The sequence below is a fragment of the Callionymus lyra genome, chromosome 5 (genome assembly GCF_982586985.1).
Source record: "Callionymus lyra chromosome 5, fCalLyr1.hap1.1, whole genome shotgun sequence".
Classification (NCBI taxonomy): Eukaryota; Metazoa; Chordata; class Actinopteri; order Syngnathiformes; family Callionymidae; genus Callionymus; species Callionymus lyra.
The window spans coordinates 10126177-10151495 of NC_141822.1; the positions used below are offsets into that span (position 1 = coordinate 10126177).

At 38.4% G+C, this 25319-nt stretch overlaps 1 protein-coding gene across 3 annotated transcripts in view; it reads right to left on the minus strand.

The window, feature by feature from the left end:
• pappaa (pregnancy-associated plasma protein A, pappalysin 1a) overlaps positions 1–25319 on the minus strand; it is a 106097-nt gene that overhangs the window by 49425 nt on the left and 31353 nt on the right. For all 3 annotated transcript variants that reach the window (XM_087790734.1, XM_087790733.1, XM_087790732.1), the window contains exons 8-10: positions 14521–14649; positions 14375–14466; positions 10147–10343 (exon numbers count right to left, since the gene is read on the minus strand). In XM_087790734.1, the coding sequence (XP_087646860.1) occupies positions 10147–10343; positions 14375–14466; positions 14521–14649 (418 nt within the window). The remainder of the gene's footprint in view (positions 1–10146; positions 10344–14374; positions 14467–14520; positions 14650–25319) is intronic.

The following is a 25319-nucleotide window of genomic DNA, read 5'->3' on the forward strand; positions in this document are numbered from 1 at the left end:
ACGCAGTTTGCCTATTCCCGTCTCACCAGGGCAGACATGAGAAGTGACTGGGTGGTAAAGAGCACAAACCACACTCTAAAACATTGCGGATTGGTGAGCACACAAACCCCTCCAAGTTGAAAACAGATGGATTTGCTGAGAGTATAAATGTCCTTAATTCAGTGGCCCCCTGTGCACAATAAAAAAGGGCCAAAACCTTGCATATTAACAGCTTCGAAATGTTATGGCGGAGTCATCAGTGTCACGACAGAATCCGCCGACCGCAATGAGGTTACCACATGGCAAGGCCCATGATAATAATTGAAACGGGAAAAAGTAAAAGGGAAAATTGAAGGCGATGCCAGAGGTTTCTTTTTTAATGTCACCGCACGTTTATGGCACTGGCAGCGTGCCTGACGAGCTCTGTGTGGTTTCAAGGAGCGGGACGGTGTCGGAGAAGTTGGCCTTACTGTACGGCTACTGTGTCGTTCCCTGGCTTTCAAAAAATCCTCCGAAACGTCTCTCTATTCCTTTCAGCGTTACTTCTATTGAGATTTATAGTCGGAGTCGTACCATCCAGAACTCATACATGTGTTTGTTTTACAACCCAAGATGGATGAACTTCATATATAAACAGTTTCTTGTAGCGTAAGAGAACTCAAATGTTATACCTTCTGTTGCTTATGTATAATTAAGGAGAGCGTTCTCATGGGTCGCTCGGGGGGTTGCGTCAGAGATTGCCTGGGCGGCGGACCTCTCTGGAGAAATCACCTGGCTTCGCTGTTTGATCTCGAATCCGAGAGAAACATGCACCCAGCGCTCATGTGAGCAGAGTGACCATGGGCACAATCTCACACGGGTTAGTTGCTAGGACCATTTCCACGACTCGGTCCCCTCAGAGCCAGTAAAGCTGGCTCTCCGTAATCCACGGTGTGGCAGCGAGGAACACTATGTTCTGCTCCATGAAGCAGCAGTAGTACATTGTAGTCCCCGATGGGCTTGGCCTTTAATCCTGCATGAAGTTGGGACTCTATGTACATGTGTTTGTGTGTGTCTCAGGGTGTTCCCGACCTGTGAACGAGCTAGAAATTAAATCACTGAAGAACTTTGAACTGTTATTATGAATTCAATCAATTTTATGCATCTTTAGACAAGCGGAAATTTCACACCCTATTTCAGGAAAATTTGATTAAGACTAATTTTTAAAATGTATTTGTCTGGATAGAGTCTGTCAAAATACAACAATTAAAAGCAATAAACACTTTTTAATTTAAAACTCTAAAAGGCCAAGACACAAAAACAAACACAGGAGTCCCAGAAAATCAGGGAAAAGCACAAATAAAAATGTCTTCAGATGTTTCTTGAAGGAGTCAGTAGATCATCAAACACAGAGATCGTTCCAAAGCTTAGGAGCAACTGCTTGGAAGTATTTCTCTCCTCTGGTCCTGAACCGTGTTCAGGAACCATCAGTAGATTCTGATCCACAGACCTCAGAGCCCGAGCTGGGGTGTAAGTCTGGATCAGAATCTACTGATGGAACGTCTGACCATGAATTTTAAAATTGATCCTGAAAGAAACTGGCAGGCAATGCAGAGTTTTAAGGATCGGGGAAATGTGAGTTCTTCTACTAGAGCGGGTCAGAATTGTCGCTGCAGAGTTTTGTATTAACTGCAGGCGAGACAAATCTTTCTTGTTAAGACATGAAAATAAACTGTTACATTAATATCATCATAATTTCCCACTTCTGGATTTGTGAAAATGTGCTTTTAGTCTTGGGATTTAATTGAGTTCTTGTAATTGGCTGGGATTCACAGATTCGATCGTTCTTAAGGACGTAAGGAAGCTCTTAAGAAGGGTTTGACTAAGTAGGATCGCTACTCAGATAAAGGTGTTTTCCAGATGCATTCTTAACTGCCTCATTAGGAGAACCTTAAGCTGTCAAATATAATGGCTTCTAGTGTGATTGAGCTTCACACCCCTGACATTAAAATCCGGGCTAACATTGTGAAATACTAATGCTGAGGATGTTTAAAGTACTTTATTTGTCTTGCCCGAGTCATGGCAGTTTGAAGCCAAGCTCCTTGACTAAAGCACGTAGAGATATTAAACATCCATTTTATTTGTTATTAGCTCTAAACTCTCATATTTCAAGTTTGTATTTTAACTGGCTCGCAAAGAAAATTTACAGAGTCTGTTAATACAGTGTCCAAAAAAAATACACAAGTTATTCCACGATTATAAACGTTGTTTTTTTTGTTTTGTTTTTTTTCAATTGTCATTCTTATAGATCTTTCTTTAATGCAATAAAATAATCAGTCACATTGATTTTCCAAACCATTTAGTCTCCTGTTACAACCACTAACCGCATTGATTCATTTATCCGTCAGTGAGTCTGACGATTTAAATTAATTTGCGTGCCATCGGGGCGAATAAAAAGCCACTTTTCCTGCTACTGTATTCAGTTTTCAGATTTCTCTCTTACTTTCTTTTAGCTGTCATTTTCAGTGCACTCTCTCTTGATGTAACATCACAGAGACAAAGCTATTCTATTCCCTGTCCTGCAATCGAGATCTCGTACAATTACACTTGAGAGATCGTGCAGAGGCACAATCTTTATCCTCAAGGGCCTGCTTGTGCTGTTGTTTCTTTCGTACATCCGCATAGATTCCTATCACAGATGCCCACATCGATGACTCGCAAGAACCAACAATGACTTTAAACATCAAACAGAAACTGATGCACAAAACCAATACAGGACGTGTTTACGAGATCAGAAGGAAATGATTACTGTCTAGTCCTTTTCTTTCCAAGCGCGCTCGTTCCAAACATGAAACCCGAGCAAAACGAGGACAAGGAACATGTTCATTGCGCTCTCCAGCCGAAAAAGAACTCCAGTTCGCTTTTTGGTTTGATTAATCTGCAAATGATGAGGTGAAAACAAGGCAACAGAATTGCTCTCTCTTCTCATCCAGTGATAGCAAGTATTCACTGGAAGATATGAACCTTTTCCTTGGCAATATAGCTCTGACGAGGATCATGTTCCAAGGACGGTTTTGGATATTATTCCTGCTCATTTTTAGCTTGGCGTGTCAGAGAATTCTCCAAAAAGACTAGTGTAATGGAGATTTGAGCTCCACTGTAAATATGTATTTTCTTATTTTGCAGTTTTTTTTTGTTTTTTTTTACGGCAGTTAGCCACTGAAGCTACTAGCAAGTGGTAACACTAGATCGTAGATGTAGAACTTTGGTTCAATTAAGAAATTAATGTGACAATTTATTTCAGATTTCCTGGTGGCCATCTAGTGGAGGGTCATGTTCTGTACTGCTCTTGTCAGGTACTTATTGTTATTTCTTGTGTTTTGTTTTCGTATTTAAAGAGTCGGCAGTTAGCCACCAAAGCTACCGGTAAGTGGTAACACTAGATCGATTGATACATTTTGTTTAAGGTTTAAATATAAATATGTTTATTTCCGATTCCCTTGTGTCCGCTTTGTGGGGAGATATCTTCTGTACTGCTCTTGTCAGGTACTTAATATTGTTTCTATTGTTTTGTATTTGTATTCAGATAAAAGAATATAAAGACAAGAAAAGAGTTACACAATACAGGGTAAAAATGCTGCATTAGTGTCAAGAGTTAGTAGATTACAGAAGCAGAGAAGTACAACTATTGGTTAAATCCACACCAACTGATGCTCAGTGGTAGTTAAATCTAACAATATCACAAACATCATTGTCCAATCCTAAGAGGTATAATTTCTTTAATTCTACTTTTCTTCCATTGTTAAAAGGATTGGGTCCAGAGAATGACAGAAAAAAGACAGAGTGCAATATAACTGCATTGGCAATGCCCAATGATTTCATCCCAGAACTGTTGTTATTGTAGATGAGCTTGTGCTAGGGATGCCATTAATCTCATTTATGCCTGGTCACTCAACGCTCATGTTTCTTCCGAAAGGACATAATACAGCAATATTTGTTCCCCAATGTTCCCAAGTAGAGGCAGTGACAAATTATTAAATTGATTAAACGGTCGTTAGATAATGTTTCCACCTTGCCGACTCTGGCAATGCCAATGCGTGGCCATGAATCAGCACTGAAATAGACATATATCACTGCGTTTGTTCGACAGGTTTATTCAGGAGGGTGGCATTGGAGCGGAATTTAAATCTCCATTGACACTTTGACAAAAGACTCTGTCATTGTAAACATTGCGACAACATTTAAAACTTGTTAAATGTTGATGAAATTATGTCCCGTCACAACGGCGAGGCTGTTGACTTGGACTTTTCCCCTTGTTTCAGAACAATTCATTATCCAGTTAGAAGTAGCGGACTTCAATAGCACTGAGTGCCTGTGAAGGACAAGAACAGAAATCGGTATCAGAGCCGCAGCTCGGGTGGCTAAAATTGGACAAAAAGTTAAAGGGAAACTAATGTAAAATCATTAACTAATGCTTTAAATGTTGAATCTTCCTCTCCAAGATGCAGTAAGTCCCTCATCATAAACATGTTTTGAAGCTATCACTTTATAAAGTTCTCCACCGTCTAAAATCTGGGCGAACGAGAGGTTACGAGAGCATCATGATGTAATCCATTATGATATAATGACGCCTTCACTCCTCCTCCAGCCAGCTTTAATCAGGCCATGCTTTGTTTATAAAACAAGTCACTTGGAGGTGGAGACTTACGTACTTGACGACGCGTGGTGACAAACCGTGACACTTGACAAATCATAGCAGAATAAATTAATATGTATTCAATTGAACATCTACAGCAAGTGAAGCCCATATTAGAGGTGTCACCCATTCCCAACACCTTGTATAGTGATATGACTCATATCTTCAGGTTGGCAACACACTTCGGATCCCAAGGTTGTTAATGGCAAGTTGTGACTTAAAATCAGCAAAACAAAGCACATTTTGGCAGACTGCTGTAACTTTATTATATATATATATATTCAATTAAAGACCCACAGCATTGTTAACCAAAAGATATTTGATTGGTCTTTACACGGGGGACAGTCAGTACTTTTTGTTCAGAAGTCTAGGTCAAATGAAGCCAGATTAAAATAGAACAAAAAAAACCTGTCAAATTCAATAAATATTGTCGAACTAAAACATAGTCAACTCAAACTTTCCTTTGTAACATAGCACCAACACTTTTCAACATCTACTACTATTACAAGCAATAATAATAATAATACTGAAGTAATCCTAATTGTTTCTAAACCATTGGTCAAAAGTTGTTTGTTCGTTATTCTTGTTTCTGCCACATCTATTTTGGGGAAAGTGTGCTGTGTTGTCATAGTTAGGCACAGCTTTAAAATAAATTAATACTATCTTATTGTCTAGAGTTGAGTGTGTTAGTTGAACCCGGGTGAACGAACCCTTTAACCAAGACTCGAGAACTTCTCTTATTTTATCTAATGAATACAAATAAACAAAACAAAATGGGGTGATCGGGTTCAAGCTTTATTACACAGTTATGAAATCACTTTGTTGTTATAAAATAAAGTATTTAATAGTATTTCATATTAAATGAATACCTCCCAAAGAACTCTTTTCAAGTCTTCGCCATAAACCAGGAAAATATCCAAAACCTTGTCAAGCTTCAATAAACCCCTTGCGAAAAGTCTTTTTTACCTTTCCCTTTTTCACATTGGCCAAAGATGTAATGTTTTATGAACTGTACAAGTTCTGAAATCATTTAAACTCTCTATATAATGTGATAAGAGTTGAAAATATGTTACCTATTGCGTTTTGAAGACAGCATTTGAACCATAGGTGAGTTACAAGATCTACTTAACAGATGACTGATGGAAAAGGGGAGAGATGAAGGAACAGAGCGAAACAATAGAGTGACCCTTAGAGTATATCGACCTCATTGTTCCCCATGTGTGCAAATAAGAACTTGAACCTGTCCCTCCAATGGACGTGAATTTAAATAACCAGATCCCATATGAGTCTCGCGGAACGGTCTGTTTTCAACGTTAGGAAGTTAAATGTTTCCAGGAAAAATCATTGCCTTCGCGAGAACACAATATGTTTCGCCGGTGTTGAATTCCACAGGAGGAATCTGCGATCTGCATGTCTTGTTAGTTTGAAAAAAATACCATTGGATTCCATTCGTCCCAAAATGAGACCTTCTCATGTCGAGTTACCCTATCAACAGGAGTCGAAAGTACAATTATCAATGATGGCAACGACTACGTTTGAATTTGGATAACACTTTTACAGGAAGGGTTGACCTATAGAGTGAAATAATAAATAGGGATTTAAAGAGATAGCATATTTCAACAACATGCTGTCGCTTTGAGAGGGGATTAAAAAGGATTGAGCCTAATGCACTTCTACGTTACTGAGGCTTTGTGTGTGCGTGCGATTGTGTATACTTGTGTGTGTGCATCCCCCTTAATGTTTTTGCGCAATCAGTCCCTGCTTTGCAATGGCACCAGATCAATGCTCCCAGCATGCTTAGGTGAAATCAATGGCGTCTTGTTCTGTCTTCAGAAAGCATTACTTTAATGAGAGCTGCAAACTTCTGCATCCTTCCAGGGAGAAATCTAATTAAGTGGCCCGATCTCTCAAATTAATTAACTGGTAAATCTGCGAAAGAAGTTGAATTGAAAGTGTTTTAGGGGGAATAAATAAGGAATAAATCGTACCTTGTAGCGAAAAGTGAAAGTGAAATGACTGAAATAAACACTCAGGCAATGATGCTAGAATAATATCAAGAGTGGGAAAAACTGTTTAAAAAATGTAATTCCTTCTGCAGAGGAGGATGTCCGTCCATCTCACTTTTAGTAAGATCAAGTTGTGTTTCATCATCTTTAGGGCTCAGTATGATGGCAGATTGAAATGTCCAAAGCTAAAATTATAAAGCCAAGAGGGTTAATAAAGTCCATCTGATCTAATGTCATCTAAGGGTTAATTTATATTAAGTCCACTTGTGTCAAACTCATGGACCAAATCTGTCCCACCAAGTCATTTTAGGTGAACCACCGAAAGGTTGACTCTTATCAAAGTAGATTCATGTTCATGTTAATATCAGGACCTAGAAAGATTCTAAGGTGTAAGATAAATAACTCAGATTATTGATGTCAAAATGAGAATAATGCTTCTGGAAGATTCATCACTAATAAATCCAAGAAGTCTTTGAATGCTATCCAAAGGATACATTGCAATAATGATCTGTGCTGTTTAAATGCATCTCAAGTGTTGCTAAGCTCGAACTTGTTGATACGCTGCGAGTGAATGCGATACCGACAGAATGTTGAGATACAGAGTAAATATTGTATAGACTAATTCATGTCATTCATGGTGTTTTTTTTTTTTAATTTGTTATAAAGTTTTATCAAGCAAATAGTTTGGCTTGAGTTTTGGCAAATTATTTGAATGGGATTTTAAAATCTCGAGTCGTACAAAGTGACAAAAAAGATGCAGTTTGCAAAAATAAAACTCGGGAAAATGATGAGTAAGTTATGAAAAACTTACATGTTTTGTATCTTGAGAAGATATGCTAAAGCTTATGTCATCTGCAAAGATATTTAGTTGTATCGTGAACCAAAGTGACATCTACTATAAACTAGTGATGTGCTGAATAAGCTTCATGAAACAGTGTCATGTTGTTTAGAGGTCAGTAGGTGGCGCCATCAGTTTAAAAATGTTGTAATGTTTCATTAGAACAGTTCAAAACATCAGACCATCACTTCTGTAAACAGTTTTTTTCAATATGTGGATCTTGATTTGGTTGAAATTGCATCATGATGCTTGATTCCACAAAGGAAAGTTCAATATTTATAATCTGGGACATTGTAGTGAGATCGTATTTGCCTTTAACCTACGATGTCCAACTCTTGCTTATACTTGAGTCTTTTTCAAGATTAAACAGTGTTCAGCGGGTAATAATCAACATTTTTTAATAATTTAATTTAATAATTACAACACAAATTAAATAATTCATTAAATGTATCGTGGACCCATAAAGGCTCTAGCTTTTTATCTATCTATCCTATTTCAAAACGAACTTGTTTTTTCTTGTTTTGTTCGTCAAGGTTCACAGGTGAAACGAGAAAAATCATGAGTAGACACAGATCCAGTATTTGCTCCTCTTTGACCTGGCAGCCAGAACTCGGCAGATGTCAAAATGTTTTTACTTTTTTTTAAATCTTGACACATTGAGAACATTTTCATCAACTCTTCCAGTAACAGATGTGTGTCAAACCCCGTCATGTCAATATGAACCCAAAGGGCTTCTCCGACCACTCCCTGTCAACTTAACGGTTTAACAATGTGATTCAAACCAATAACCTCTCAGCTATTTCAAGGTTCTGCCAAGTATTGTCTTGTACAACTTCATTACCCCTAAAGCGACCGCGAAAAGGTGAAAAGCTCTGAGCTTGGCTTTTTTAAAAAGCTTTTGAAATTGCAAATGCAAACAAAATCTTGCAAATATGTTACAGTGACATTCACTCCAATTGTTTAAAGTCTCCCTGGCATGATGTTGGATCTGTGCATAAATATTTGAATTTAATTTAAACACCAATTATGGAGTTTATATTGGCTTTATATTCAGAAATAACAATAATAAGATTATCTTCTGTATCGCTTACGACGATCGTGACGAAATTGCCTCACAATAAAAAAAAAATACTTTCATCTTTTGAGAAAGAAAAGGTCTTTACGCTCACAGGAGGTATTGAAACACTCTGCTGTCAAACAATCAGTCTTTGCTGAAATTTAAACTGTTTTTTCAAAAATGGAGATAAATGAATCAGCCAATCTTCTGTATGCTGTGTCATACAGGTGCATCTCAGATTTAACATAAATGACTTTGGATGTTATAAGATCCACTTTCTACAGCTTGTTACAGACATTTTAAGTGTCTCAAGGTAAACTTTCAAACCATGTTGATTTCTTAACCATTAGACTCTGGTTGTTTCCCAAACTTCTGCACTTACACTTTCATTTTGAGTGCACAAGTGAGTCCTGTTGAGCAGTGTGCAAAAATCTAGTGTGCAATGAGCACTCAATTGGGGAACTCCAATGGCCAGAAAATCGATGGATAATTTCCACCCTTAACAGCCGCCATCTTAATGACGTAGATGGCGCTAACAGAAGCTACGTCACTGACGAAGCTTCTTCGGAGCAGATACCAGCGTAAATGTCTCAAGAAAACACTTATTTTACCACAAAACAACATGACAACAGTAGTTACAAAATGAAACACAACTTATTAACTTGTTTGAATTGGCGAAAAGTGCTTTCAAGTGTCGACGATAAGGTTCCAAGGACAGTAATCAGCGTTAAAAAGTAGTAGAAGAAGAAGCTGTCAAGTCATTTCCGGTAAGTGTGTAGCCGCAGTGTTTGATTTGAGACAGTACTACCCTGTTGAAATTTGAAGCGAGTGCACTGTCTTACAGTGTACATAGAGAAGTGCGTGATTTGAGACACAGCAATTTTGTCGTGGGTAGGCAAACTCAAGGGCCGCAGTGGGTGAAGGTTGTTTGTTACAACTGATCGAGCATGCACAGTTTAACCAATGAGGTTTCAGCTAAAGCAACACACACCAACTTGACCATAGACACAGTGTGTATACAGGGCGGCCATCTTGGTACAGATCCACTTGCTACCAGTGCATTACGTCAATAGAGGAATGCTGTGTTTACAGTATAAAAGTGATTATAAATTGCTAATTTGTCAAGCTTTTTTCACTGGGTTTGTTTTTCAAACCTCAGACCAGATAGAGAGACATTATTAGAAGGAAGTATTTTATACTTTAAAATCTATAAAAAAAAAACATTTTGAATATGATGAATTTGATAGCTGATAGATGAACAAATACAGACCAAACCGTTTGAAAATCGGTCCAGAATTCAGCGAAAAATTGTATTTTAAGATCGAGAAATACCTCTTTCCCTGTAGTTCTTAATGCGCAGCTGCCTCTGATGGAACTGTACCAAGATGGCGTTGCTTTATACACATCCGTCTACATTCGATGCGGCGTCTATGTATATATGTCTTGACATGAACTTGACAATCCACTGACAATCCTGAGACACTTCTGATCTGACAAAAGGTATATTTCCATTTGCCATCATCGTTTCTCTTCTGAAATGTTATGTCGATTGAAAAGCGAGCAAACTTCCAAAAGATTATTGTAGTCTTACCTTCGTAACGGCGGGGTATCCGGCCGCCACCTCGCCGGAGCAATAGGGCTTCTCTTCGTGCGACACTTCAACGGTGGAGGCCCACTGATCCAGGAAGCCACTGGGAGTGTAGAGACCGCAGTCCCTCACGCCCGTTTCCCTCTCAAAGTCCTCACAAACACCGTCGCCGTCATAGTAGTAGCAAATGCTGGGCTCCTCTGGAAGAACATCAGGGAAACCAAATATTAGCACTGGTGTTTCTTAAGCATTTATTTTTTATTAGGTGAGGATTTATGCACTTCATAATTTCATCTCTAATGTCCATGGGTTCTAATCCTTGGGTATACTGGGCTGAATCCTATCTATATTATTTGGCAACCTCAAATGGGAAAAGAGGACTGTGTAAGGAGGGATGAAATAAAAGCTGTAGGGGAAAGGAGGAATAATTTCATGTGTATGTGCAGGATTTAAAGACAGGAAGCGAAAAACTTGGCAAAGAACGATAACATGAGAGCGAGAAAGAAAAAAAAAAAAGAGGACGTATGTTCGGCAGGAACCAGACAAAGTCAAGAGGTAAAGAAAGATACAGGAATAATTTTTCCAGACATCCCACCCGGAGTTAAGGCTTGGAACTGGAAGCTTATGGGCTGAAGGAGAAGGGGAACGGAGGAGGGAGGTTGCCTGGGCCTCATTGCTCTCAGCTTCTCAGCTAAAGCACTGTCAGCCGGTGGGGTTCCAGTTAGGGGGGAAAGGCGGCATTCTGTGCCAAGTTGGCCAGGGCCTCCTCCTCAAAATTCCAGCCCTCCCCAGCACAGCCAAAAAACTAAAGTCAGTTCTGTGCTCTGGCAGTGGTGAAACGAGGGGCTACTGATGGGGGCATACAGAATACACTCCTGTCACTCACTCAGCGGGGTCGGAGGCAGGGGAAGAGAGGAGAGGGGGGGGGGTTGATATAAAAGGAAGCTCACACTCTTGACTTAAGGGAGCTGGAAGGGGTCATGGGTGAAGTGAGAGGAAAAGCATGGAATTTGATTATGCTGATTGAAATTTGGGTTATTAGATAACGGAAAAAAAGTGGGAAGGTGACTGAGTGCAAGAGCAGTAGTAGAGCGAAGGATGAAAAGAACAGGAAGAGAGGAGGAAAATAGATTCCAGAACATGCTTCTGTATGAGGAAAACAACTCTCACATACCTACTATTAAATATCAGAAGTTGAAGATAAAAGTGGACAAGAAGAAGAAGAAGATGTCTGACTAAACACAGCTTATGTTTTTGTGATTTGGCCAAATGAACAATGTTGCTCTTTTGGTAGTTGAGTGGATTTGTTGCTTCAGTTCTATGGTCGAACAAGTTCTCAAATCACTGTCAAATTATCTTTGGGCAACATCTGTTTTTTGCGTGGTTAAAATGTTTTTGACTGAAAAAAAACAGCTTTAACTTTTGTCTTTTTCTTTATTCGTAACATATTTTTAATCATTTATTGTTTTCTATTGATCTCTGTGAATATAACACTTCGTTCCTGACCTTACTTTAAAGCCTCTTTATCTTTTCTTTTTTTTAACTCAATGTACAATTATAAAACATTGGCAATCATTTACTATCCCTCCAAAAATTGTATTAAGCTTAAAGCTTTGAGGAATCCTTTATGGAATTTCTTATTTTTATTTAAAATCTACATGTATAAGGGACACCTAAGTCAGCGTGGTGCTCTCATGGGATGCTACAGAGATCTTCTCAGAATGATCACCATCAACTGCCCTTGTCTGTTCTAAGAAGATTTTTTTCGTTTTTGGTCCATGTTCTTCCACTGAGGCCATAAAGGCTGAAACTATGTTGTATACGATTCCCTTTTTATTATTATCAATAGCGTGACTATGCTAATTGTCTTCATCTCATTCCAAGGATGGTTTAAACTTAACAAGAGCTCTGTAGCTGAAATACTAGTCAAGTTACAGCCTTTTGAAATTTGCCTGTAACGTTTTTGTCCTTCTTTTTTTCCGAATCTGACGTGATCTGCTGAATATTACGCTATCACCTTCTTAAGTCAATGCAAGCATATTAAAGAGAAAATAAAATGAAAAATGTAGAAATAAATTACAAGGCCTTTATATTTTTTCATTTAAAATATTTTCTTTCTCTTCAAATCCCTGGGCTATGTTTTCTACTTCAGCTAGTTGTGTATATATTTGAAGTTGTGTTTGTAACTTACTCTTTGTTGCCTACTGAGTTACTGGACCGATTTCATTATTATTAAAAAATAATTTATTATTTAGGTATTGTTTTTAGGTTTGAAGGCTATCCTGAAGTAAGTGGAGGCGATAACCCCGAAATCTGTGACAGAAATGTAGCAGCAAGAGCGAAACAGAAGCTTCATAGCAGAGTCCCCAAGCATTTGTCCAGTGCCCAGTACGGTACATACAATTGCGGTTGCATTTATTATTACTTCCCGAAAAGTGTTTTGTTTTGAAAGAAAGACCAGATTTTCTCAAAAGTAACTTTAGCCTGTGACTTTTGGCATGTCCACTCACAAAATATCTTTGTTTATTCACAAATTAAGGCCTGTAAACTAGTGTAAATGAGAGAAACACAAACTCTATATGGGATCATCTTGTTTTAGTAGTGCCAGCCCAGACTTTCTGCTGATTCAGCAATGTATTTGTATTCACTTAACATTTTGGGGGTTTTATGACGGTCATGCTACTCTTTTTTTTAATCTCAAGGTAGGTCCATGAAAATGATGCCAAAATTAAACAAGTCCATGGTGAAAATAAGGTCAAAATAGTAGTGAGACATGCAATAATATTTTGTCGAGAGTTGAAAATACAGAGGTTTTTATTGGAAGTGACGATTCGGAGTATCTCTGAAGGGAAGCACATGTGGAGAGGTTTAGAGAAAAAGTAAGGGAGGGCAAATGTTTTGGCCATGTGGAGAGAAGAGGCGGTAGACATGTTGAACCAAGAATGTTAGAGACGGTGGTGACAGGTAAGATAAAGAGGAAGACAATGAGGTCCAAGGCTGAGGAAAACTAGATTTACTGGATCAAAAAATCAAAGCGATGGAAAGAAACCATTTTATAAATCATATTATATCATAACAACAAACGTTTTTAGTAGCTTTAAGCACTATCAAGTTCCTCGGACTGTCATTAAAACTCAGGAGACAAGCTGAAAAAAAACACTGCAAAAAAAAAAGGTGATGCGGAAATTTCCTTCATGTACTAACGTTAACCCGAATGTACTCCCGATGACAGACAGGGAGTCTTGCACACATTTAGACACACAGACTTAATATTCTATCATTATAGTGTCTGATTTCTGTGCGAGACTAAATCCATGTTAGACAGTGAGGAATACACAGCAATACATCACACACACACACACACACTCTTTCTGAGCACTGCAGTTGGTGGAAAAACAAGGCAGCCAACGTAGTCGTCCAGCAATCTGACAGGGATTAAGTGGCCACTTCACAGCCGCTCACACATGTGTGTACATGCTCCGAACATGAGATACACACCATCCCAACAGGGAAAGTAGAATAATTGTCCGACAGCAGAAGAGAAACACAGGAAGCCATCAATCTATACATTAAACAAAACAGTGTGTGAGATGCCAGTCAGTCATGTATGCAAAATTAAGATGACTCACTCTTCAAAAGCATAATGGTTTCCAGATTTTTAAGAAGGGTCAAAACCATTACAATATCTCATGGAATCCCTCATTCTTTGGATGAAAGAAATAGCGATTGTGTAAAGTGTAATAAAGTTGCATTGTTTTGCAACAAGTGGATTTATCGAAGTTTAGGAGAGAAATTTATATGGATTTCCATTTTCTTTTTCCATCTTTTGCTTCCATTTTCTCCAGCGTTGGGTCCAAACAACATTGCGATCTTATGCCCGGTAGTTCAGAAGCTCTTTGCAAACATCTCCCGATACATTTGTTTCTGTCAAACTCTATCACTTTGTCAAGGCATTTTACCAGGAAGTTGTTAAACGTGGCGGTTGTTTTCACGCATGGTTACCATCCTTGTTGCAGTGCTGGACGAAGGAAATGTCAATGTTTTTTGGGGCCATGGTTCCTAACAATTGTAAGTTTGCAAATTCAAGGGTCATTACTCGCTGGTAATGGGGTGTAAATCTTAGTCTTTGACCACAAGAAAACACTTTCCTGATCCAACTTTTTCCCTGCCTGTCAATGCTATCTATACAAGGAAAATGGTCCGATGTCTCTTGTGGATGCGGGCGACTCACCGATGCAGTTGAAGAAGGGTTCTTTCTTGCACTGACAGGAGCAGCCGTCTCCGTTCAACGTGTTCATATCGTCACACTCCTCACCTTTGGAGCTAAGAACGCAGTAGGAGGTTAAATCAATCATCATCAATTTCCAAAGACATTACCTTTGGATCCGGCCATCTCCACAGAAGGGTCCCCCGAGTTTGTGGACCAGAGAAGGGGAGGGTTCACTCTCACTCCGGGTGGACAAGGTTTGGACTTGATAGGTGTATGCGACGTGTGGCACTACATCCCTAAAAGAAAGCACAGTAGCAGCAAATATTTAGGCATGACGGGAAAAGCGTGAAGTCGTAACGCATACTGTAACATCAGTCTTCAGACAACCATTCATACAGGCCGTGGTAGACAAACGTCCAAATACTAAAGGGGAGAAAAGAGAGAACGGCTTCTTAGAATCCACCAGGGATTGAAACGCCTACGTGCTTTTTGGGGGAACTTGTAGCTGTTGTTTTTTTTTGTTTCCATATCAGTGATTCAAGGAACCATCATGATGAACACACAATGGACAGGAGAGGTTTGGGGACTACTCACTTTGCCGGTGTATGTCGCCATGATGGTTTCTCGAGTCATCATGATAATGAAGTCTTAAAAAAAAGTCTGGAAAGAAAAAAAAAACATAAATGAGAAAAACCAAAGACCATAAGCAAAAAAAAAAAAAAAAAAAAAAGGAAAGGAAATCAAAAGGTGAGAATGAGAAACCAAAACCAAAGGAAAGAAAAAGTAAAAGTACACATGAGGGTGCTGGCATGATACTTGTCTTTAATGCTACAAATATCTTCAACCGTGACGACCAAAGCATCTTAAGTGTCACACAACCCCGGAGACAATGACTGTAGTGTAACTGATATCAAATCAGCACTCTCATTTGCAACTCTTGTCTGTGCTTCTCTTTCCACTTGCTTGTCAATTTTGGTTTTCATTTACAGCTTTGATTTGTCACTTGCGGTCATGGTTTGTCGTTTATGTTTTTTCCTTTTGCTAAACTGCTGGGTGTGTGTCGGTCGGTCACTATTTCAACGCAACAATTGAATAAGAACCTCATGACAATTTTCTTCCATTAAAGGGGTCAGCGATAAATACCGGTAGACGATGTATTCAATATATAATGCTATCCTTTTACATGATTGCTTTGTACAATCACGGCTGTGTTGTTTGAATGGATAGAAACCTGCTGACTACAGATCATTTCACATGGACCATCAAGTGTTTTAGAAAGGCCTTTGCAACCGTGGAAATATGTTGTGTTTGTGTATGTTTTCCATTACATATTTGGTAACATATACAGTATTGCTGAAGGATGATGCATGTCTATCCGCTTAAAAATGTTAATTGACGCCATCGAGATAAACTGGACCATCAAGAAGTAGGAAAAGCTGCCACAGGAATGACGATATAAACAGAATGAATCATTTTCTACCGCTTATAGCTTCTTATACCATCGATAAATACTATGAGTGCTCCATCAAAAAACTCAAATTAATACATTTTAAACAATTAAATACACAATTTCTGTAATGTCAACTTTTCCAGTTAGACATTAAAGTAAATATGAGTGCCGAGATAACCAAAACCCGCTTCAAAAACCAAAAATCTTCATTCTACTTCCTTTTTTGTGTCCATTTCAGGGCAAGAAAAGAAAAATGAGCGTTTCAACGACAATTTAATGAAAATGTATGATATATTAAAAGGAAGATTCCTGGAAATGTTATATCCAGTTGTATTGCCAACCTCTACTGCAATTAAGACCAATGCTGTGTCTAAAATCGCGCACTTATCTAAGTGCACTGCTTTACAGTAAGACAGTGCACTTACTTTCGTACATTTCGACAGGGTAGTACTGTCTCAAATCAAACACTGCTACACACTTACAGCTTCTTCTTCTACAATTTTTTAACACAGATTGCAACCAGTTGTTGAAACACTATCGCCGACACTTGACAGCACTTTTCACCAATAGAAACAAGTTATTCAGTTGTGTTTCATTTTGTTGTTATTGTTTTTGTGTTGTTTTGTGGTAAAATGAGTGTTTTCCCGAAACATTTACATCGATATCTGCTCAGAATTAGTGACGTATCTCTAAGATGGCAACCGTTGATGGTCAATTTTCAATTTTCTTGCCGTCTGAGCTTGCATAGCGCACTACATTTTCGCACACTGCTCAGTGTGAACGCACTTGTGTTCTCAAAATATTAAGTGTGCGATTTGGAAAACACTTTTCCTACTTGATTGTGCTAATTATGTTCCTGTTGATGATGTCCCGTCAAGTTCATTTTAATTTCAATTTGAACCCTATTAAAGAAATTCCAATTTACAAATGAAATAAAAATGTTTTTTAATAATGATATTGAGTTAAAATTTAACTAGTAATATGGATGGATTGGAACTACTTGAGTTTCTTTTCCTGTCAATAGTAGACACAATATTTTTTTCAGTGTCAAAGTGTCAAATAGCAAACATTCCACTTTCAAAAATCAAATCATTTTTACTACAATATATTTCCATATATCAATTCTTCTGTCTATGTTTGTCCCAAATTTAGTTGACAAACTTGCAGATATAGTGGTTGGTTTGACAGCAGTAGTGAGAGACAGCTGCAGGAAGGAATGCTGCTCATTCTCTTCACTCATATCTTGAGGCCATGTTTGGTTCACAAAAACATGAAGGAATCAAAAGTTGTCTACGATAATGTGTTGACGACTACGATACTTATCCTAATGTGTCCTGGCAAAGCAAATCTGTAACGAGGTGTCAGAAACAGCAACCATCTGCTTTAGATAAACTCATATTTACTTAAATTAGTAACAATATCAGGAACTCTGGCGCTTATTATCTAAGTAGTCACACTGCACAACAACTTTCAATTTACTTAGAAAGTCACTAAAGCGAGAGATGTGAGTACTGCAGTAAACAATGAAAGTTAAGATTATTGGTGAAATTTGGAAAGCAGTTTTTCTTTAAACTTTCATAGTTAACTTAATTTACCATTGGCTTTCATCCTATTGCGAGCACAAAGACCACAAGATACTCATTCAGTCTCTTACCTACCTGACGCCAACATTTGTTTTGTTATTATTTCTAAAGTGTCCCCAAAACAGGCCCGGGACAAAAACAACGCTTACATTGATTTGGTTTTGTGAGGAGAATATTTGAAATTAACCCTTTTCTTTTTTATCCGTCAACAGAATTTTATCATTTATGTCAGAGGAAATTAGAATTTAAAAATACGCTCCTATCAAAATGACATTATTCAATTGCTTGAACAAAAATATTGGCTAAAATCACTGATCATGAATCTCTAACTCTTTTCTTTGTCTTAACCCTTGTGTTATCTCAGGGTCAAGGTGACCCAGAGGACCAAAAACAAATGTGTCTGAGGTATCCCTTGGTCAGGCCTAAGGGGAACGACCTCCCTGGCTCCCAGGAATACATTTGCAGTGCAGTTCTTGAACCGGAGGCAACAACACAAGGGATAACTCCAACACATTTGTTTTAGGGCTTCTGGCTCACCTTGACCGAGGGACAACGCGATGGTTAAATAAATCATTGACCCTATGATTATTCCATTTTTTTCTCATTTTAAGTGTTGCAAACTAATATGGCATTATTAACGTCTGGTTTTTAAATCTGTTTGAAAACTCTTGATGCAAAAGATACAAAGGAAAGAACAAAGATATATAAAACGTCTCAGCAAAGAAAGACTTTTTTTGGACAATTAAACCAGCTCTACAACGGCAGGCTGATCTAAAACACGGTGACACGATGCACAGCACAGAGATACACACTTGTATAACATTTGCTTCCAGAACTTATTTCCTCTCCAAACTCCTTACCAACATTTCAGGCCTAATAAAAAAAAAGCAGAAAACCAAACAAGCATATACTTTGCTGAACAGGATATAGCGTTCTCTGCACCATACTGTACTAATTACCTAGATGCGGTTTAGTTCATGAATCACTACCTGTGTTGACCTCATTCTAAGCCTCCCATCCTGTCAACGTTCCTGCGTGCCTTGAGTAGATCTCATCTGCTTCGCCACACATGTCGGCTCTGTGGCTCATTTATGGTTCCACTTACAGTTCTGCGTCTAGTCAAATTAAAAAAGACCTGATGGTCGTTCAAACCCTTGTAGTGAATCTTTTCCTCCCCCTCTTTTTAACAATGTTTCTATAGTGATTATTCTAAAGATAAATATATATTTCTAGACAAAATACATATTTCTGTTGATAATTTGGTCAGAAAATGTGCGTCCAAGGTGCCAAATATAGCCTGCCAAGTCATTTAAAGCTCAACCACAAGACGTTGATATAGTTGACTAAAAATCATATGCAATACTGATTTAGAAACAGCAATATGTCAATCTGAAACACTTACGGATCAGTGTTGAAGCTCTGCCATTAAACGGGTTTCCTTACGAGGACAATTAGCGCTAAGATCCCACCGGATTAACGCAAAAGAAAGGGAATTTGGTAGACAAAGAACTCAAGAAGGAGAAGAAAAGCGAAAGGTTCAACGAACAGTGAAGGGGAAAAAAACAAAGAAGAAGAAGGAAATACAAACCACTTATGCTAGCTATGACCTCCAGGATTCCAAAGGTCAAGTCATTTCACTTTCTGTTTGGAGTCATATCCTGTAACTAGCATTATAGACATTTTAATAAGGTAGATATTTGGGTTACAGGTTACTCTGGATTGTGGCCCCTGTTGTGTAAGACATCAGAAACGATGTTATCTACACTATGGCAGAGTTTCTGTACCGTTGACCATTTTTAGTGGTGCCTAAAATCGTTCCCCCTCAGTTTACAGGTCAGTCCAGCTTTTGACATCATTTTAATTTCCATTCTTAAAGTCAATTTGGACATAAAAACTCCTCCTGTGCACGTAACTTAGCATGAAAACAGACATTGGCCATGTGTAGTACAGCATGGAAATAAAAGACAACTTTAATTAAAGACAAATTAAAGGGCAAAAGGAAGAGCAACAGAACAAGGGCTGACTGCTGATTGGTCAAGCATCAGGGTTTGTCACCGCTCATCATGAAACCCGGAAGTCTCCACCTCCAAGGGACTCATTGTATAAACAAAGTGGGTGTGATTACATCTGGCTGCAGGAGGAATGAAGCCATTTTTACGTCATAACTCACACTGCTCTCGTAACCTCTTGTTCGCTCAGATTTCAGTCTGGGGTAGAACTTTATAAAGTGATAGGTTCAAAACTTGGTCATGATGATGGACTTACTGCATCTTGGAGAGGAAGATTCAACATTTGAAACATGTGAGTGAGTCAGGAGAGTTTAGTTCTGGCATCAGTTGCTCTTTAATTAGTCACTAGTTGCTATTTTGGGATAAAAATAACTAAATACATGACCTAAAAACTATTCAAACCCTTTATTAATGCTAACATTTCCCATATGAATCCTTCAGAATATTGCAATGTTGCTGTTCTAGTCTAATGAAAATCAAATCAAAAGCATGCGTGCATGTTTAACCTTGTCACGTCACCTAAAGTAATCAATATCTTATCAATATTGTCTTTAAAATGTGACGAATGTGCCGCTCAGATGTGTTTATGCGGCACCATGTGATTGTAGTAGGAAGCATGTGTGTCCGCTGGCGTTCATCTGTGAGTGGCGTCACTGAAGTGTGTACATTTTCTGAGTGTTTCCCATCTGTCGTGCTTTGTTTTTTTGGGCTGACATAGTCCAGATGAGATGGGGAAAGCAGATTAATCAAAAGAAGAAAAAAAAATGAAAGAAAGGGGAATGAAAGGGGGAGGAAACAACAAATCGACTGGCTATCCTTCCAGAGTCAGCTGACGTTCATGTGAGGTTTGGCTTTGTTTATTTTTACACCTACAATATGTCAAACAGCCCGGCTCTTTAGGAATGGATCTGGAACCGGTCTTCCGCTGCTCCATCGAGCACAATATTCCTCCTTCAAACTGTCAACAATTGGAAAGCGAAGAGATTTTGTTTGTTTATTAACAAGACAAAGTCATAAATATCAACTGGCCCTTGAAGCTCTGAGGTGTTTATTGTTAATTTAGTTTGATGTCTTTTTTCCCCGTGTTAGAGCTTTACTAAACACTTCTGCTATCTCTGGGTCAGGGTGACCTGAAGGTCCGAAAACAAATGTGTTTGTGGTATCCTTTGTGTTTTCTCTGGGTCAAGGTTAATGACCTCCCTGGCCTCCCCTCACCTTGACCACACAAGGGATACCACAAACACGTCTGTTTTCAGGCCTACACGTCAGCTTGACCCTGAGATAATAGAATGTTTAGGAAAAGAACACTAAGATGAAAGGCTGATACACTTCAAGTAGGATTACGTAATAGTTGAGGGGCCGGTGGAGCAGCGAAGGTCAAAGGGAAGCTTAACATTACAGTAGTGGGACCTTTCATCACATATGATTTGCAGACTCAGAGAAAAGTGAGTCAGAGATACTGAGTGTCATTGGGAGGGACCGGGATCAAGATTAGAAATGAATAGGTAGAAAGGCATGGAGTAAAATGCAGGCCACACGCATTGTTTTTGGTAGAAAAGAAAGAACTAAGATGAGTGGATCAGCAAAATGAATCTTGTTAATTAGTGTGGAGAAGTTTGAAGAAGGTGGTGAAGAAGAATGGAAGGATGGATCCTCTTGCTTTATGATGAATTCTAAGTTTAGTTGAATATGTAGAGAAGTCTCAAATCAATATGTGTCAATTTTGCTCTTGGAGAATAAAAACTGTAGAAAATAATAATAGTAAGAACTTTAGGATCTATTACATTGTAATTATCCAGGAAACTGTAGCAAGTAAAGACAAGTGGATTGAAATATTTGGGATTCTTTGTTGTTGTTAACCCCATGATTGGGTAAGTAAAAATGTATAATACGCACATAAAAGGGGTTGTTTTTTTTAATACTTTAACCTCACAAAATGTTAATGTGAAAAATTTAATGAAAGCCGAACAATTTTCCAGTCTTGGTAGTTAATAAAGCAAATGATAAGTCCAACATTGTGCTGGGAATTCGTAAATATATATATATATATTTTTTTATATATATCTGGGGTCTGCAGCCCTCCAATATAAGACGCTTCGACACATAACGTATCCAGATACATGGGGTACGAAACGTTTCAAGAACGATACATTTTAAAAACAAATGATTCGGCTCGGTAAGAATTTGATCCGATTCGATTCGGTGCAATTTGATGTAATCCAATGAGTGCAAATTCTCATTTGTCCAGGTCAAATTGAATCAGGTCAACTGGAGTTTTGCCTGTTAAGATGTTTCGCTTCAAATCCAAGTGGCTTCATCAGTTCGGGAGACTAGCAGGCAAGTCCGACCAGCCTGCAGACACAAAGCAAGGCCAGTTGACCTGATTCAGTTGCCTAGAGAGTAATCCCATATAGTTCCTGGTTTAAAGTAGATATTTTACATCATGAATGATCCTAAATCAATCCTTAAAAAGAGTTTACCTTCATAGTGACAAGTTTAATAAAAGACTAGCAAACAAAGTATTTTTGTTGTTTTCGACACGTGAATACAGAACCATGTCACTGTGTTTGTTACTCACATTACACTTCAAGAAATTTGGAACAGCCTCTCTGACAACACTACTTTCACTACTGACACAAATGAAAGCAAAATAACGTACATTTCTACGTGTCATCACCTCAATCGCTGCTTCGAGTCAAACTACCCCGCCCACCCCCTGCTTAACATCAATTCTAATAACTATTCAAGAGATTCAAGAGCAGCTTTATTGGCCAGTACATATTGGTATACATACGTGGAATTTTCCGTGGTTGTAGACGACTCCGGTATTTGTAACAAAAATTAGAAGGTACAATATGTACGAAATAGACAAGAGAAGTAATAATAATACTTATAAACACAGTGCAAAAACGTCACAATAAATGAAGTGTAAATGACATGGTGGGGATTAACTGTGATGAAGCTATTCTTTTTATCAATCCATTTAACCCCAAGTCTAGCTGGAAAACCGCAGGTGAGTGAATGAAAGCCAAAAGTCTTTACTACAACTTCAATATTCCGTCTGAATCTCTGGTCCATATTAGGAGGATCATGCGAGGCTCATTCTTAAATCCAGCAAGCTTTGGTGGAAATGGTGTTAGATGTTGCTTTGTGTAGGTTCAGGAGGGATGAAAAAAAAAAAAAAAACCTTAGGAAAATGAATAATTAAATGAGAGAGAATGAACATTAATGTCGGAATAAAGAAGCCGTGCCAGAACATTTAGAGGTTTTTTTTCTAACACTTACACTTTACGTTCGACTCCAGGGACCAAATGTGGAGTGAAGAGTGTAGTAATGTAGAATAAAGTCCTCATTAAAGTTTGATCCAAGAAGGTTTTGGAATCTGCATTATACACTATTTAACCATATTGTAATAAATATGCAAACACTCATTGTGTGAGACATTTATATACGTGGTGCAGATATTACAAGTAGAAATAAACTGGTGTACTTCAGCTCCACTTTCCTTTAACACGTCAAAGGTCAATTGCACCAAAAACTAATGAAGCACCAAGGAAAAAAAATCATATCCGAAAGAAATCTAATAATTATATCATAATTAGGTGTATTGTTTAATTAAATATATACATTTTATTAGGATTATTATATATTTAAATGCCATTTTATGGTAATGACTCTGATTTTATTGTATTAATCTCTTTTTATTTCATTCGCATTATTTCATTTTCATGTTCTGGAATGCCACCATAACAAATATAAATACAAACTGGCAGTGAAAGTTTTCTGATTCTGGTAGAATTTTAGAATTTAAGAACACCAAAGAAACTACTTAATTCCAACTCGACTTTCTTGTCTAATGTCTTAATTGAATGCTTATGAAATATACAACTTCATTGTTATTTTTCTTGCTATGTTTGCCTTGTTTTTTTTTATTTATATTCACGGTGTAATCTCCTATCCGTGTTCATCCCCACTTATTTTGTCCTTTCTTTTGGTATAACTCAAGTAATTTGTGTCCTGTAGACACTACTGTTTTTACTGAGCACTTATTTATAAAACTGAACGGACTATGTTCGGAAAAGCTTTATTTTTTTTATGTACAATGACTTAATTGACATGTTTTTTAACTACACACGAGGCACCATACTCAATTGGAAAAATTACTTATGAATAAAACAAAGCTTACTTTTATTTCATATCTGATATTGTTAGATTTTTATACTGCATACCTCTTTACAATTTACAATTCACCATTAATAAAAATGAGTTTCAAAGCTACACTTTTCTTCACAGTATTATTTGGATAACCATCTGTATGGTAATATTCATGCTCAGCTCTATTGATTTCCTAAAAATCCTCGTGTTTTTTGATTGATTGATTTAAAGTTGGTTGTTACTACAGAGGACACTGCCTTTCAAATTTTTATTATTTTTTTTTTTTTAGATTTTAAGCCTTGTTGCAAGACCACACATTGACCTTTCAGAACCTGTTCACCAGGAACCAAATACATGTATCCATTATTATGATTCATGATTTAGCAGATGAAAAGAGCTGATAAATAAAAGGGTGTAATGGAGACATGTGTTCAGCCAGTGTTGGGTCCAGTTACAGGCAGGATGTGGGACAGTGGAGGATATCTGTGCACGACACCCGCTGTTCCTCTGGGAGGTCGCTTCACTTCAACTCTGATAGCCTTTGACTCGGGGAAGGCTCTGAAGTCCACATCAGGCGAAGGATTAGCCCCCTGGTTTGGGGGGTGCCTCTGTGGAATGGAGGTCAAACTATCCCAATCCTCCTAGCAGCGCCTCTCGACCCCCTAATGCTGTCCTCCACTGCCTAACGCCCCCCCCTGAGCTGAGTAACGATTTAACCCCAAATGGTCAAACCTTCAACCTTTGTGTCACGTCTTCGAATCACCCTTCTTAGTTTTGACGATAATTTAAACCCCTCACCATGACCTCCAGCCCCGAGTCACCCCAAACAAACCGCCACCCATAGATGTAGCCAAAGAAGACATGATCTTATCCCGGCCAGCTCAGGTAAAAACCAGAGGCCTGGTATTTAGAACCCTTTCACCTCCCCCCTCCATGACCTCCATCTCTCAATGTAACCCATGGGAAACAAGCTGGAAGAAGCTCACTGTGTGGTCAACACAAGCTTTTCGGCAGCTGGACACAGATGATCAAACATAACACTTAACAAAACATCTGGTGATACTTTGTCCTTTTCCTTTGCCGTGTCAAAGGTTTGTTTGTAAGTCTTGACGATTCTTCTCTTGTGGAATAGTTAAGATTCAGATTCAGAATAGACACGAAACTAAAACATATGGATGCTTCAGAAACTATCAGACGAAACATAAGATTCCCTCTGCACTCACAACAGAAAATAGTCCGCTTGTGCCACTGACCACTACCACTGGAATGCGACCACAGCTAGTGAAATATACCACAGCGGTAAAACTAACTACAGTACATCAATAATCACTGAAGTGAGCCAAAGCCTCCAAATAAATACATCCTACTGGTGGCAGCCAGGAAGTTGGAACATGGGTATCATCACTCCATCTTGCATAACTTGCATACTCACCGTTTCAAATCTTATCGAGCGCTTTCCTTCTCATGTGAACCTAGCTGACTGCACGATAGTTAGATGGCACAACATGCACAGTGCCATGTATAGCACAATCTTTATCGGGTCAGCACATTCCATGAAAGCAAAGCACTAAACTCTCACCGCAGTGTGCAGATAATACCTTCAACAAGCCATCTGTTTGCCCTTGTTTCATGGAACACAGGAAAAAAACAAATGTGGGCAAGGACTGACCTGTGACTTAGGAAACAAATGGTGAACCACAGATCTGAAACTTCAGAAGCGAATGTTCCTAAGGGCACTGAAAGGGGATATCTGTTATTGAGAGAGCCCT